The 12,880-nt window shown below is 41.9% G+C and overlaps 1 protein-coding gene across 9 annotated transcripts in view; it reads right to left on the bottom strand.

Annotated features, from left to right (window-relative positions):
- Positions 1-12,880, bottom strand: part of WWOX (WW domain containing oxidoreductase) — a 1,124,776-nt gene that overhangs the window by 833,913 nt on the left and 277,983 nt on the right. Inside the window, exon 6 of one of the 9 annotated variants that reach the window (XM_063612454.1) lies at positions 5,568-5,732. The exons of the other annotated variants lie outside the window; for them this stretch is intronic. Coding sequence (XP_063468524.1) covers positions 5,655-5,732 — 78 coding nt within the window. The 3' untranslated portion in view covers positions 5,568-5,654. Of the gene's footprint in view, positions 1-5,567; positions 5,733-12,880 lie in introns of those variants that run through there. 9 annotated transcript variants of the gene reach the window in all.

Genomic DNA, 12,880 nt, shown 5'->3' with positions numbered 1-12,880 from the left:
TGTTTTTTTTGTTTGCGTGTATGTGTTTTTAGATGGAGTCTCACTCTGTCGCCCAAGCTGGAGTGCAGTAGCATGATCTTGGCTGACTGCAACCTCCACCTCCTGGGTTCAAGCGATTCTCCTGCCTCAGCCTCCCGAATAGCTGCGACTACAGGTGCGTGCCACCACACCCAGCTTATTTTTGGTACAGATGGGGTTTCACCATGTTGGCCAGGATGGTCTCAATCTCTTCACCTCGTGATCCACCCACCCCGGCCTCCAAAAGTGCTAGGATTACAGGCTTGAGCCACCGTACCTGGCACAAAGCCTAGTTTTAAGGAAAGGTGGTAGAAAGTGATGAAATTATATCCCCAAACCCCAACAGCACATCAGTGGTGGAGGCAAAACTGGCCAACACAGATTTAAATTCCTGGTCTTAGGTAACAGTGGCAGATGCCCAAATGTGCAGATTTTGGAACGAGGAGGAGAAACATGAACCTGATCTAGGAAAAGGGGAAAATGCCAACATGTGGGTTGTTAGTTTCCTACATTCAGGGAGTAATGGAGCTGGAGGGTCTCCTGTAAGGTGAGGCCACATCCCTCCTATAAAGAGGGAAACTGCCACCAAGAAGATTGAAGGCACTTGAGTGAAGTCACATCCTATGAAAGACGTGGACCTCCAGATGAGGAGCAGAGAATCCCAACAAGCTGTCTGAGTAACTGATATTTACCTGATGACTAACAATCTTTTCAACGTGTAAAATGTGTCAATATCCCACAGAGATGCTCATGCCTCATAAACACAACTACTCGACATTCAGAGTCAGCAAAAAAAGTGACCTTTCATCCTCATCCTAAGTCCTCTGGTCCCTGCCTCCTTTTACTTGGAGCATGACACTCACTGCCACGTGCAGAATCTTACAGAAATGTGAATGTATCACTGGAGGAAAGGCAGCCATTCATTATGTTCTGGAGGGGGTGGTAAAGAAATTGTTCTGCTCAGCCAAACCCCCAGTGGAAACCCCAAGGGATATGCAGGCTACATATTATAAAAACGCATGTCTGTATTTCCCCCCTAAAACAGGAAGAACATTCCCATATGTGACCCCAAAGCAGTATTTCAACAAAAATGACAGCACAGCCAACTAGCCCATACAGTCTTCTCTATAAGTAACTCACAACTGCTAAGTTTTCTTTTTGTTCTCCTGCTTCCCTTCAAAATAAAGCACAGAGCTGCCACTACCAATAAGAAGAAAATCAGAACATATATCTCTAAGGGAAAAAGGGGTCACAAGCCATCAAGTAGTTCAACACACTAATCCACAAGCTGTGGGTTACTAGGCTCCTGGGCATAGTGATTCAAGTCCACACACTGTTATTTAGGTAATTCTCTTGCCCTACGTATCAGGTTTCCCATTTCTGCTACCAATCCTGAGAAATGGAGACAAACTGGAGGCAATACACTAAGTCCAAGGGATGGAAAATGCAGCGTTTAAATTAGGGTGTGCATATGTGTTTATGTGTGTGTTGGGGGCTTGCACTTCCGATTGTCTAACAAACTTAGTGGCTTCATAGAAATCTTTGTAGTGGGACACGCTCTAAATAAGAAGGTAGTGGCTGACAGATTGCAAACGGAACCACTTTTTGAGAGGTGAACTGCTGATTGTTAGACAAGGACAAGATCTGCCAAGGTGAGATTTCCTCCGAGGTCTGGCAGTGAATCTGCAACTGACCATAATTCACTTTCTTGGTTTAACTCATGATGTTTTTGTTGTTAACTTTTGTTTGAAACTAATTATAGATTCACAAAACATGGCCAAACTAGTACAGAGAACACCCTATACCCATCATCCAGCTTCCCCCATATATACATCTTACATACATACAATACACTGGCAAAACCTGAAAATCAACATCAGCACAACACAATTTACTAGACCATAGTCATTACTCGGATGTCACCTAATGTGGTTTGGCTCTGTGTCCCTACCCAAATCTCATATTAAATTGTAATCCCCAATACTGGAGGTGGGGCCTGGTAGGAGGTGATTGGATCATGGGGCTGGTTAAAAACGGTTTAGGGCCATACCCCTAGTGCTGTCTTGTGATCCAGTTTCCCTAAGATCTGCTTGTTTAAAAGAGTGTATCACCTCCCCTACTCGTCCTCCTGCTCCCGCTAAGATGTGCCTGCGTCCTCTTCACCTTCTGCCATGATTGGAAGTTTCCTGAGGCCTATCTAGAAGCAGAACATGAACACAGAACAATGAGCCAATTAAACCTGCTTTCTTTATACATTACACAGCCTCAGGTATGTTTATATAGCAGTGTGAGAACGAACTAACGCAACTTGAGATGCGTTTGTTTTCTTTGCTGTACCTCTGTGCATAATTCTAAGGTATTTTATCACGTGTATGTATTCATATAACCATCACCACATTCAAGACATAGAACTGTTCCATCACCACCAAGCAAACCATGACTTTCATTAAGAAGCGTTAGAATTAGCATATGCCATCTAGAACATGAAAAGTTCACGCCTCGTTCAGTCAGAGCCTACTCTCTGCATTGGCAAAAGCAATCCTTTAGTACATCAGAGTGGCCAGTAAGACGTGGTCTGAATTCCTTAGCATGGCTCACAAGAACCTCTGCATCAATCAGGATGTGCTTCAGTAGGGAACAACCCGCAAATCTCCATTACTTAGAACAACCCGGAATTATGACTTGCTCACACTTCACACTCATTGTAGGTCAGTGGGCCCAGCTCACCGTGGCCAGTCAGGGCCCAGGTGGATGGAGCCTCTGTTGTCTGTAACATCGCCAGCCTCCAAGGCATGTGGAAGGCAACGTGGTGAGTTGCACGTGGCATCTGAAAGGCTTCCACTTAACAGTGACTGGTGTTGCTTCTGCTCACATTTGCTTGACAAAGTCACCTGGCTGTGCCTAGCTTCTAGAAGGTGCAAAATGCTATGTGTCCAGAAAGAGGAGAAATAAAAATAGACTGTGAGGAACAACAACAACTAACTCAGTCCATGACCTGGTCCCTGTCTACCTCTCTGGGCTTGTTTCAGGCCCACTCCTACTTCACACTCACATCCATTATAAAAAATGTCACAAAGACATATGAATATGGGCCATATAAAAAAACATCTAAACTATAACTGGCTGGGCATAGCGGTGTGCACCTGCTACTCAGAAGGCTGTGGCAGGAAGATCACTTGAACCTGGGAGGTCGAGGCTGCCATGAGACGTGATCGCGCCACTGCGATCACTTACTGCGAGTAAAAACGGAAAAGAAAAAGATCCCACTACCGTAAAATAAACTGCTAGCCTTCCATATATCCCTCCTTCCTTCCTACTTATATGTCTATCCATTTATCTTCTCACCTACCTATCTATTCATCCATCCATCCAATCATCCATCCTCCCATGCTTGTTTAACCAAAAGAGGTTCATTCTGAGATCACTGCATCTTGAAGTGCTGTAAAATGGCTCTCAAAATTTTCCTACCCCAAATCCTCTTTCTTCCTTCTGATCACACCAGTACAAGCTTATCTCAGGCAAAACAGAAATGTTAATGTATTTTAAATTATGTATACAGACTTTACTACCCATCATTTTAAAACAGAGCCACACAGGTGGCATCCCACATGTGAAGCATCAGGCAACTTCTAGGTAGCTCAGAAGCCCACCTGCTCCCAACACCCAGGGCTCAGCCAGAAAGACATAATCAAACAACCCAGGTGCATGTCTCCCATTTCCCTCGGATACAGGGGTACTCATCGTTAGCACAGTTCACTGACCCCTTAACACACTAAGTCTTTTTCATCTATTCTTTATATATTTTAAAACCTGTGTGACTCAAGAGTCTGTAAGTGTGGAATCTAAGGGGTTTCTTCTTGTTATGCGACAGTGATCTCCAGTATCATTTTATGACTATAAATTCGCCATGTGTGACTCTGATGCGATACTGCCTGAAACCAAAGAAACCACATGGGGAGTGTGTGGTATTTAAACAGAGAAATGGGGAGATATTGTCATTGCAGCAAAGACACTAGAGCCAGGCTGCCCTGGAGCTACAGCCCAGCATGTCCAATGCACTGGCAACTTGACTTCAGGGAAGCTACTGGAAGGTTCTGGGCTTCAATTGCCTTAGTTATGAGTAAGCATAATAGTATTGCCTTCTATGGCTAGAGTGAAGATTAGATAGAGTGAATATAAAGTATGAGCCACACAATAGGCTCTCGAAATATGCTATTATCATTATTTTGAAGGCCACTGCTAAAATGTGATGCCCATTGTTTTCCAATAATGATGCATTTTAATAACCGTGGGTCTCCCTGGTTTTCTTTTTACAGGGGGTGGTTTGGGGCTGAGCAAATTACTGCTTCTTGTGTATTTAGTTTGCTCCTCTGTGAAGTGGGAGTAATAACAGCACCTGCCCTATTGGGAAGTGAGGCAATGTATCTAAAGCAGTCGGAGCAGAACAGGATACCTGATCAGTAGTTCATAACTCTAGATCCTTATGTTGTGACTGTGTACTGTTTTATCATCGTGATCATCACAATGCATAAGATGTGGTGGTCACCGCTGAATGTGTTATCACCCATTCGGAGTGCAATGCTTCACTCTTCATGGATAGGGCTGAATGGGTCATCACTGGCCAATGATAAAAGCCATCTCAAAATAATGACCATTTCAGTCCTTGCCCCACAGCAGTTATTTATCCCTACAGCAACTTTGCAGGGTGCGGTCATTATCATCCACCTATTTCACAGATGGAGAAGCTGAGGTTCAAAAGTTCATGCAGAGCTGCAAGATTTCAATCACTATTCCATATTCCATTAAGTCCACACAATGTACCTGTCCTCTCATCCCCCAACCCTCCCTGCCCCTCAGAAGCCCTCATGGCAGCTGAGACAAAAGACCAGGAGAAACCATCGTATCTGTAACTGCCTCATGCTGTCCTGATCTTGGTAACCTGGTAGCCCAAGTACACTTCTCCCGTTTCCCTCGGATATGGGGGCACTCATTGGTAGCACAGTTAATGGACATCTTCAATACACCAAGTCCCAAATAAGGTAGACAACATTTACAGGACTAAATTCATGTATTCATTAACACTGCCTCTAAAGGTAAATGCGTTTTCCACAGATTCAATCTCCATTTTCTTTTTTTTCCTCTCCATCGTTCCAACACTTCGAAGGCAATGTCTTGTACCTACATTCAGCTTACCAACAATGGGAGGAGAAAAAACATCTCAAGGCAATAGGCCTTTAGAACACCAGATGGGAATGATACCAATGATCAAACCTGGTTTTCAAAACCACAAAAGATTACTTTACAATCAAAGTTAATTGTAAATTGCCTAGGAATTAGCTGGGAGGGAATCAATGAGTTCACTCTCCTATCCCATTTCTCGCTATAGTGAACCGAAGTAGTTGGTCTGTGGCACAAGCTGTTGGGTTTTAGGGAGCATGCTTCGAAATACTCCCATCTTGTGCGTGTGGTCCTTGCATTCTCCACTTACCTCCAACAAAAGAATCCCTGGCACACACTTTTGGCACATCTAGCAGCACAAAGCAGCAGTTGTTATGCGGTGCTGAAAGCATCACTATGTGGGTCAAATAAAGGAATACATCGGTACAGTGGCTGGAGGTGGAAGAAGCCCAGGTACACTAGATGGCTGTGCTGAGCGTGGCCTCCATTATATCTGGAAGAAATTCTCTTTTAGCTGGAGGACTTGTCATATGCAACTGTAGAGACAAGGGTTGCTGTTTACAGGGAATTATATATTTTGTGATCTCACTTCAAGGTACCCATCGATGCTGATTGGATGGCAATGTATCTACCCCTCCCTTACACAAACGGAAAAACTTATTTCCAGAATCTCATTTAAAAAGCTCTGATTTGCATGTATTTATTGATCATAAAAGCAACAAAAATAAATAAGCACCGATGACATGCTTGTTTTCATTTAATAGTGATAGCAAGTATCTTTTGAAGCATCTATAATTTTCCCCATTTTACAAATGAGAAAACAGAGGCTGAGTGACGTTAAAGTGGCAAAGCTAGTAGGACACAGATACGCATTTCACTCTGAGATGTGGCTGGTTCCAATGCTCATGTCGTCACAAGACTGCCACACTGGGCTGTTCCCCTGTCATCATATTCTTCAAGATGTAACACCGGGAAGCTCTGAAGAAATTAACATCATCTATATATTCTTATTTGTGTCTGTTTTATATCATATTTATTTTACCCACTTAGAATTCACAAGAGCAGTGTTACTGCTGAAGGAGAAAACGTAAGCACGGCAATAATCTACACTCAGAGCTTATTGCTAACGGCATCCTGCAAATTCTAATCCAATGGGCCTTAATTGCATTATGCTGATGTCTCTCACCCTTCCGCTTTACATACTCTCAGTCCTGATTTCATGTTCTAAAACCGTAAATAGGAGCTGTCACATTTACAACAGCAAGAGACACTAGCATTGAGCATAGTATTGACATGACATTATTCACTGAACTACAATAGAGATCTAAGTCAACTGGTTTAATAATTCATCAATATTGTATGTGGGACTTCATAACACTAATTCCTCTAGTATTATTTAAGCGATGCTAACAGTGGCGATGGGTGACCACATCTTCACTGCAAAATGCATGGGGACACAGTTGCTTTCATTGACTACTGATTCTTGTATCTCTTAGTCAAATCCAAATCATCATCATGTGCCAGTCTGATGGGGAGTTTGACCCATCTTTGCCAAGCCTAAAGATGAAAAGTATGCCCGCATAAATGTTCTTTCTGATAGGATTCGCAGGAAAGAGGAGTTTGAGAGTCTCTTCACTGGCTTGACACATTTTATCACTTTGCTTTTAATAAACAAACACTCTTGGAGATGATTCCACATTTTAAAATACAGAACCACACCAAAAATGATCCCTGGCAAAGCCCTGGATTTCCTTCTCTTTTTGTTTTGGGCGGGGCCAGAGGGGACCCTGGGGGGATTCTTGAAGAACACAGGCTGAGTTTGCCATTCCTAACCTTCAAATCAACCATCCAGCATCAACCTTCACCCCCGGGCACTCCACCAGGTCCCCTTCCTACCTCCCCATGCCAAAATACACAAACATCCCTAATAAGAAAATGATGACAACTCTTCCTTCATCATATACACGCCAAAATTTTTGCCTTGTGTTGCTGGAACTCAATTTATAAAATAACCTTGTCAATATCTTTAGGTAATTCTGAGTCTATTCAAGGAGAAAATGCACCAGATAACGGCTTATTTAATTTGGTATATGAGTTACGTGCCATGGAAAGCAAAACTATTAAAAATGCTTAGACAGTAATTGGCAATATTTTGCAATCTGGATAAAAAACGCTTATCTTGCCAGAAACTAACAAGAGAGTGAAAATAATCCAAAACCTTCCCATTTCCCTCTATGCAATATATTCACTTTGCAGCTTAAAAACAGTTTAAGGAAGGACAGTGAATGACACAGGAGGTTGGCAGTCAACATGATTGTGCATTTATGCCTTGCTATTGAAGAAAGAGCTTTTTTTCATAGTGAATTTTTCATTCTAATGTAAGGGATGATTTACGTTAACTATAGGTAAAGCGTAGTTACATTTTCCTGAAGGATTGCAGGCAAGTAAAGAGGAGTACAGTAAGTTGAAGCGTAAAAGCTTTCTCTGTCATAATATTTATTATAATGGCATATAAAATAGCTGAAATAAATAATAGATGACTAAAAGTAAATTCATATGATAAAGAATCCTTCAGGAGACACCATTACTTTTGACTGCTCCAGTTTTATACACAGTTGAAGACTCTTAATAAACATGCCCTATATCTTATGTAAGTACTTCAAACATCAAAGATGTGCTTAAAAGGCAACGTACTGGACATCAGCTAATTTACTGTATAATTACGTAACAGCAACAGTCTGTATATTCTGAATATTTAATAACTGTGTTCTTAATGAAACTTGTTAAGCACTGGAACTTCTCACTTTGGGGACGTCAGTGATAAAAGAAAAATCAGTGCCCCACCTCCTCGATTCAGAAAGATGTGTAGCTCCAAACACAGAGATCTGGGACCTGTGATTGCCGCAAGTTGCAAGTCAAGAGTGGTTAAATTGAATAAAAAGACAAAAACAAGATTTGTCTGTTCTGGTTGAAAGGATTTTACATTCCACACGGCGGACTTGTGAAGTCTGAATGATCCTCAAATGGAGGGAGATGGTCTCGGTTCTAGCTGTTGGGAGGGAGAGAACTATACCCTGATAGCCCAGTGTGAACACAGCCTGCTCTGGTTCTCAACCAGGGGCCATTCTAACTGCTAGCAGACATCTGCTAATGTCTGGAGACATTTCTGCTGGTTCCAACTTCTTGGAAAGTCAACTGGCATTGATGGGGCAGAGGCCAGGGATACTACTCAATATCTTGCAGTGCACAGGACAACCCCCATAACAAAGGATTCTCTGGCCTCAGTAGTCCCGAGGTTGCCTGCGTGTGGTTGGTCATAGGCACTTTGGTTGACCCCAAGTGGTCATCAGCTATTTATACTTACTGTTCGTTGCAAAAAATAAAACTGGTTTATTATATTAGAAATAATACAGAAGTGGATAACGTATAAAGTGAAAACGTGCCCCAAGTCCTACTGCCCCAAGATAAGTACAGGAACAACCTGGTTCAAATCCTTCCACAGTATATTTTCTACCCATGTAAAAACATCGTGCAACTTTTCCTAAAAACATAGTATTGTAGTAGTTCACGTGGCTGCTTCACAATCTAGTTTTCCTCAGTAATACATAATTGAATCTATCTAAACAGAGCTCTACGCCCATTCTTTGTCACCTGTATGTGTGGCCCACTAAAGAATGTTCAATCATTCATTAAAAACCACGGCCACATACTTCATTAGCTTTGTGAACTTTTTACTTATATTCCTTACGCCTGAGCTTCCTTATGAGTAAAAACAGAAATTACAGAACAATCTCTTCCTTGAAGTTACTATGAGAATTGCTGGGTAATACCTACGAAAAGCGGCCAGGTGTGGTAGCTCATGCCTGTAATCCCAGCACTTTGGGAGGCTGAGGCAGGTGGATCACTTGAGGTCAGGAGTTCGACACCAGCCTGGCCATGATGGTGAAATCCCATCCCTACAAAAATAAAAAAATTAGCCAGGCGTGGTGACACACGCTGGTAGTCCCAGCTAATTGGAAGGCTGAGGCAGAAGGATCGCTTGAACCCGGGAGGTGGAGGTTGCAGTGAGCCAACATTGCGCCACTGCACTTGAGTCTGGGCAACAAAGCAAGACTCTGCTTAAAAAAAAAAAATCCTATAAATGTTACTCATGGTTTCTGTTGTATTATTTGACGTTGTTTCCAGTTTGTTTTTTGTGTGTTTTACCAGTGAAAGCAATGCTGCAATACAAATACTCAGGAAAATATAATTTTTGTCTTTAAGATGAATTCTTCGAAGAAGACTCACTAGGTCAAGAGACAACCACATTTTAAATTTTGATAGCTTTTTACTGAGGGTCCTCCGAAAAGGTTATCGCAATTTCCATTCCCAAGAACCCTACGGGAGACTAGAAAGAAAACCAAAATAACCAATAATTCACGCTGACATTTATCATAAATTAAAATGTACAGTTCCATATCTGTGTCTAATACCTGATGCACAGTCAATAGCACTGAGCACGTTTTCAGGACAGGCTTTAATTTAGAAAATGAGTTAATGACTATTTAACATCCCATCAAATATGGGGAAAAGCCGTAAGGAGAAAAGCAAGTAGGCTACTCATAGTGTCAGCAACAATTTTCCATAAGGCATTTGGAAACCCAGGCATTTCTCCTGGTGCTTCAGGCTGTTTGGCTGAACGCTGGCCTCTCGGAAGTTGGCCACACTGCATGTGACGGGTATGTGCTTGGTATGCAGAACATGCAGTAAACATGTAACAGTATCATCATGCTTGAGAAATGACCACGACAGTTATTTTTACTTTACAGATAAATCTAAAGAGATAAATCTTTCAGAGGATCTCCAGGAGCAAAGCAGGATGTTGAATAGATAAACTGGAAAATATTTTTAAATGTGCTTCAGAAAAAAATAAGGTTTCCTGCTTAAAATGGTATCTGCCTCGCAGTGGTTTATGGGTTCCCATCGTAATACCAGTAAAGACAGAAAATGTAGCCAGGCGCTGTGGCTCACGCCTGTTATCCCAGCACTTTGGGAGGCCGAGGTAGGCAGATCACCTGAGGTCAACAGTTTGAGACCAGGCTGGCCAACCTGGTGAAAACCTGTCTCTACTAAAAATGCGAAAAAAGGCCAGCGCGGTGACTCATGCCTGTAATCTCAGCACTTTGGGAGGCCGAGGCAGACGGATGAGGTCAGGAGAGCAAGACCATCCTGGCTAACACGGTGAAACCCCATCTCTACTAAAAATACAAAAAAAATTAGCTGGGCGTGGTGGCGGGCGCCTGTAGTCCCAGCTACTCGGGAGGCTGAGGCAGGAGAATGGCGTGAACCCAGGAGGTGGAGCTTGCAGTGAGCCAAGATCGCGCCACTGCACTCCAGCCTGGCCACAGAGAGAGATTCTGTCTTACAAAAAAAAAAAAATCAAGACAGAAAAAGTTGAGGACTCAAAACACCATAAACACAAAAAGAGTCATCAGTATAGTCAAATTTTGTGCGTCATTTGGAGTAGCTACAGGACCAAATAAATTATACTGAAAATGAATTGAAGAAGCAACTAAAACAACACTAACAAGTGAAGTTTGTTTTATGGAAGGATTTCACTGAGCCATTAAATCATGCACGGTCTGGCTTTGTTGATGAGAATGATAGACGTTAAATAACTTGACACTCTAAGAAAAAATTTAAACATGTATGTAAGACTTTCAAGACTAACAGGGAAACAGGAAAACAAAGAAAGACAGAAAGGAAGAAAGGGAGGAAAGAATCATTAGCTTCCAAATGAGCAACAGGGAGAAAAAATGATGTATGGAGTAACTCAGATAAAAAGAAATTTGATCAATTCAAAAATATGCCTGGTGGCCAGGCACAATGGCTCATGCCTATAAGCCCCACACTGTGGGAGGACAAGGCGGGCAGATCACTTGAGGTCAGGAGTTCGAGACCAGCCTGGCCAACATGGTGAAACTCCATCTCTACTAAAAGTACAAAAATTGGCCGGGTCTGGTGGCACACGCCTTTAATGCCAGCTACTTGGGAGGCTGAGGTGGGAGGATCACTTGAACTCAGGAGACAGAGTTTGCAGTGAGCCGAGATCAAGCCACTGCATTCCAGCCTGGGTGAGAGTGAGACTCTGTCTCAAAAAAATATACATATATATTCTCAGAAAAATTTAAAAATAAGAAGAACTTGGTAGTGAAGAAAAACCAATGAAATACAAAAATTATTTCAAATTTGTCAGTAATCATAAGAAACATGAACTTAAATTCACACATTAAAAGGCAGAAACCAGCAGACTACAATTTAAAAAAAAATAGTTCTATGCTGTATAAAAAAGATACACTGCAGACAGAGAGAACTAGCTGTCCCTCAGAATAGTTCTTCTCTTTCCACAGTATAGGAAAAAGAGATTGACTAGACAGAAAGCCACATTTCCTGACCTACACTGCACTGAGATAAGGTATTTACATTTCCACTAATGGTCACTGAGCAGAAGAGAATGTAACTCCTGGACTATTTCTCACATGAATTGGGTTCCCCATACTTCAACCTTCCACAGGATAAATGTTAAGTTATAATAAGTTCCTAGAGGACAATAGAGCCACCAAATGAAATGAGCTTGGATATTCTACTCATCAAACGGACAAAGGCCAACTGTCGATCAGAGACACCCATGTGGATCTGTGTCTTTACACTGAAAGACTTTTGGTAAAATTGTGCTCTGCCTTAACTCAAAATGTAGATCTAGTACCTATGGAGTCTGAAGCTCTAGGGAAGAGCTAAAATGTCAGTCTGTGCTGGCTGCTCCACACTGCTTTTACCAAGATATCACAAGAAAGATATGTGCTCCTGAAAAAAGCATTGTCCAGTTTGCAAGCAGAAATGAAAGTTAGGACATTACAGAGTTGAAAAAGTCAATTGATTCTGGAGTCCAAAAACCTTAAAATAAGCCTGCAAAAGTCTTTGAGAGACAATAGCCCATTATGAATTCAAATAATTCTGCCCAGTAGCATACATCAGATTAATGATGCTACTTTTCAAACCAAGCTCATTATTCCAGATAGCCTCATAGTAGCTGCTACTGAGTTGAAGATAGGCATGATGATAACAAATTAGGAAAATAAAGCAACTTGAGATTCAAGTCCAGGAAAGACTGTTGTGGCTACTACTCATGAATTAACTGGAAACAAATACATCTGAATCCTATAAGATTATTAAGAAATTAAATAAAGAGTAATGTGAACTTAAAAGCCTGTAATTGCTAAAAACAAAAAAACTGAGCCTCAACCATGCACCAGTAGGAAGTACCCTGATAGCTGCTAATTCCCCTAAGGAGAGTAACCCTTCTCTAGATCCAGTTCAGATGGGACCATGGAGGATTAATGGACAGGGCACTTCCCTCCAGAGAGCAGATTTAAGACCTGGATTAAGAATGCTCTCTTACTACAAGGTTCTTTACCTCCCCAGCGTGATTCTATCACTGATTGTCGTGGAACAACATGTTTCTCATTCTTTTCTTTTGAAAATGGAGATTTTGCTGCTGATATTCTGTCTCTACTCCACCTTCTATTGTATAGGGCGGCAGGGGTGTAGAAGGCTGCCTTTTTGAAAGCCACAGGACCATAAGGAACCATATCTAAGCATGAAGGAGACCCTAGAATTTGCAGAGAATTCAAGAATTAAACGGGGT

This window comes from Symphalangus syndactylus, chromosome 11 (assembly GCF_028878055.3).
Source record: "Symphalangus syndactylus isolate Jambi chromosome 11, NHGRI_mSymSyn1-v2.1_pri, whole genome shotgun sequence".
In the NCBI taxonomy this organism is placed as follows: domain Eukaryota; kingdom Metazoa; phylum Chordata; class Mammalia; order Primates; family Hylobatidae; genus Symphalangus; species Symphalangus syndactylus.
Note: the sequence above shows the minus strand (reverse complement) of the source record. Positions and strands in the feature narration are given on the sequence as shown.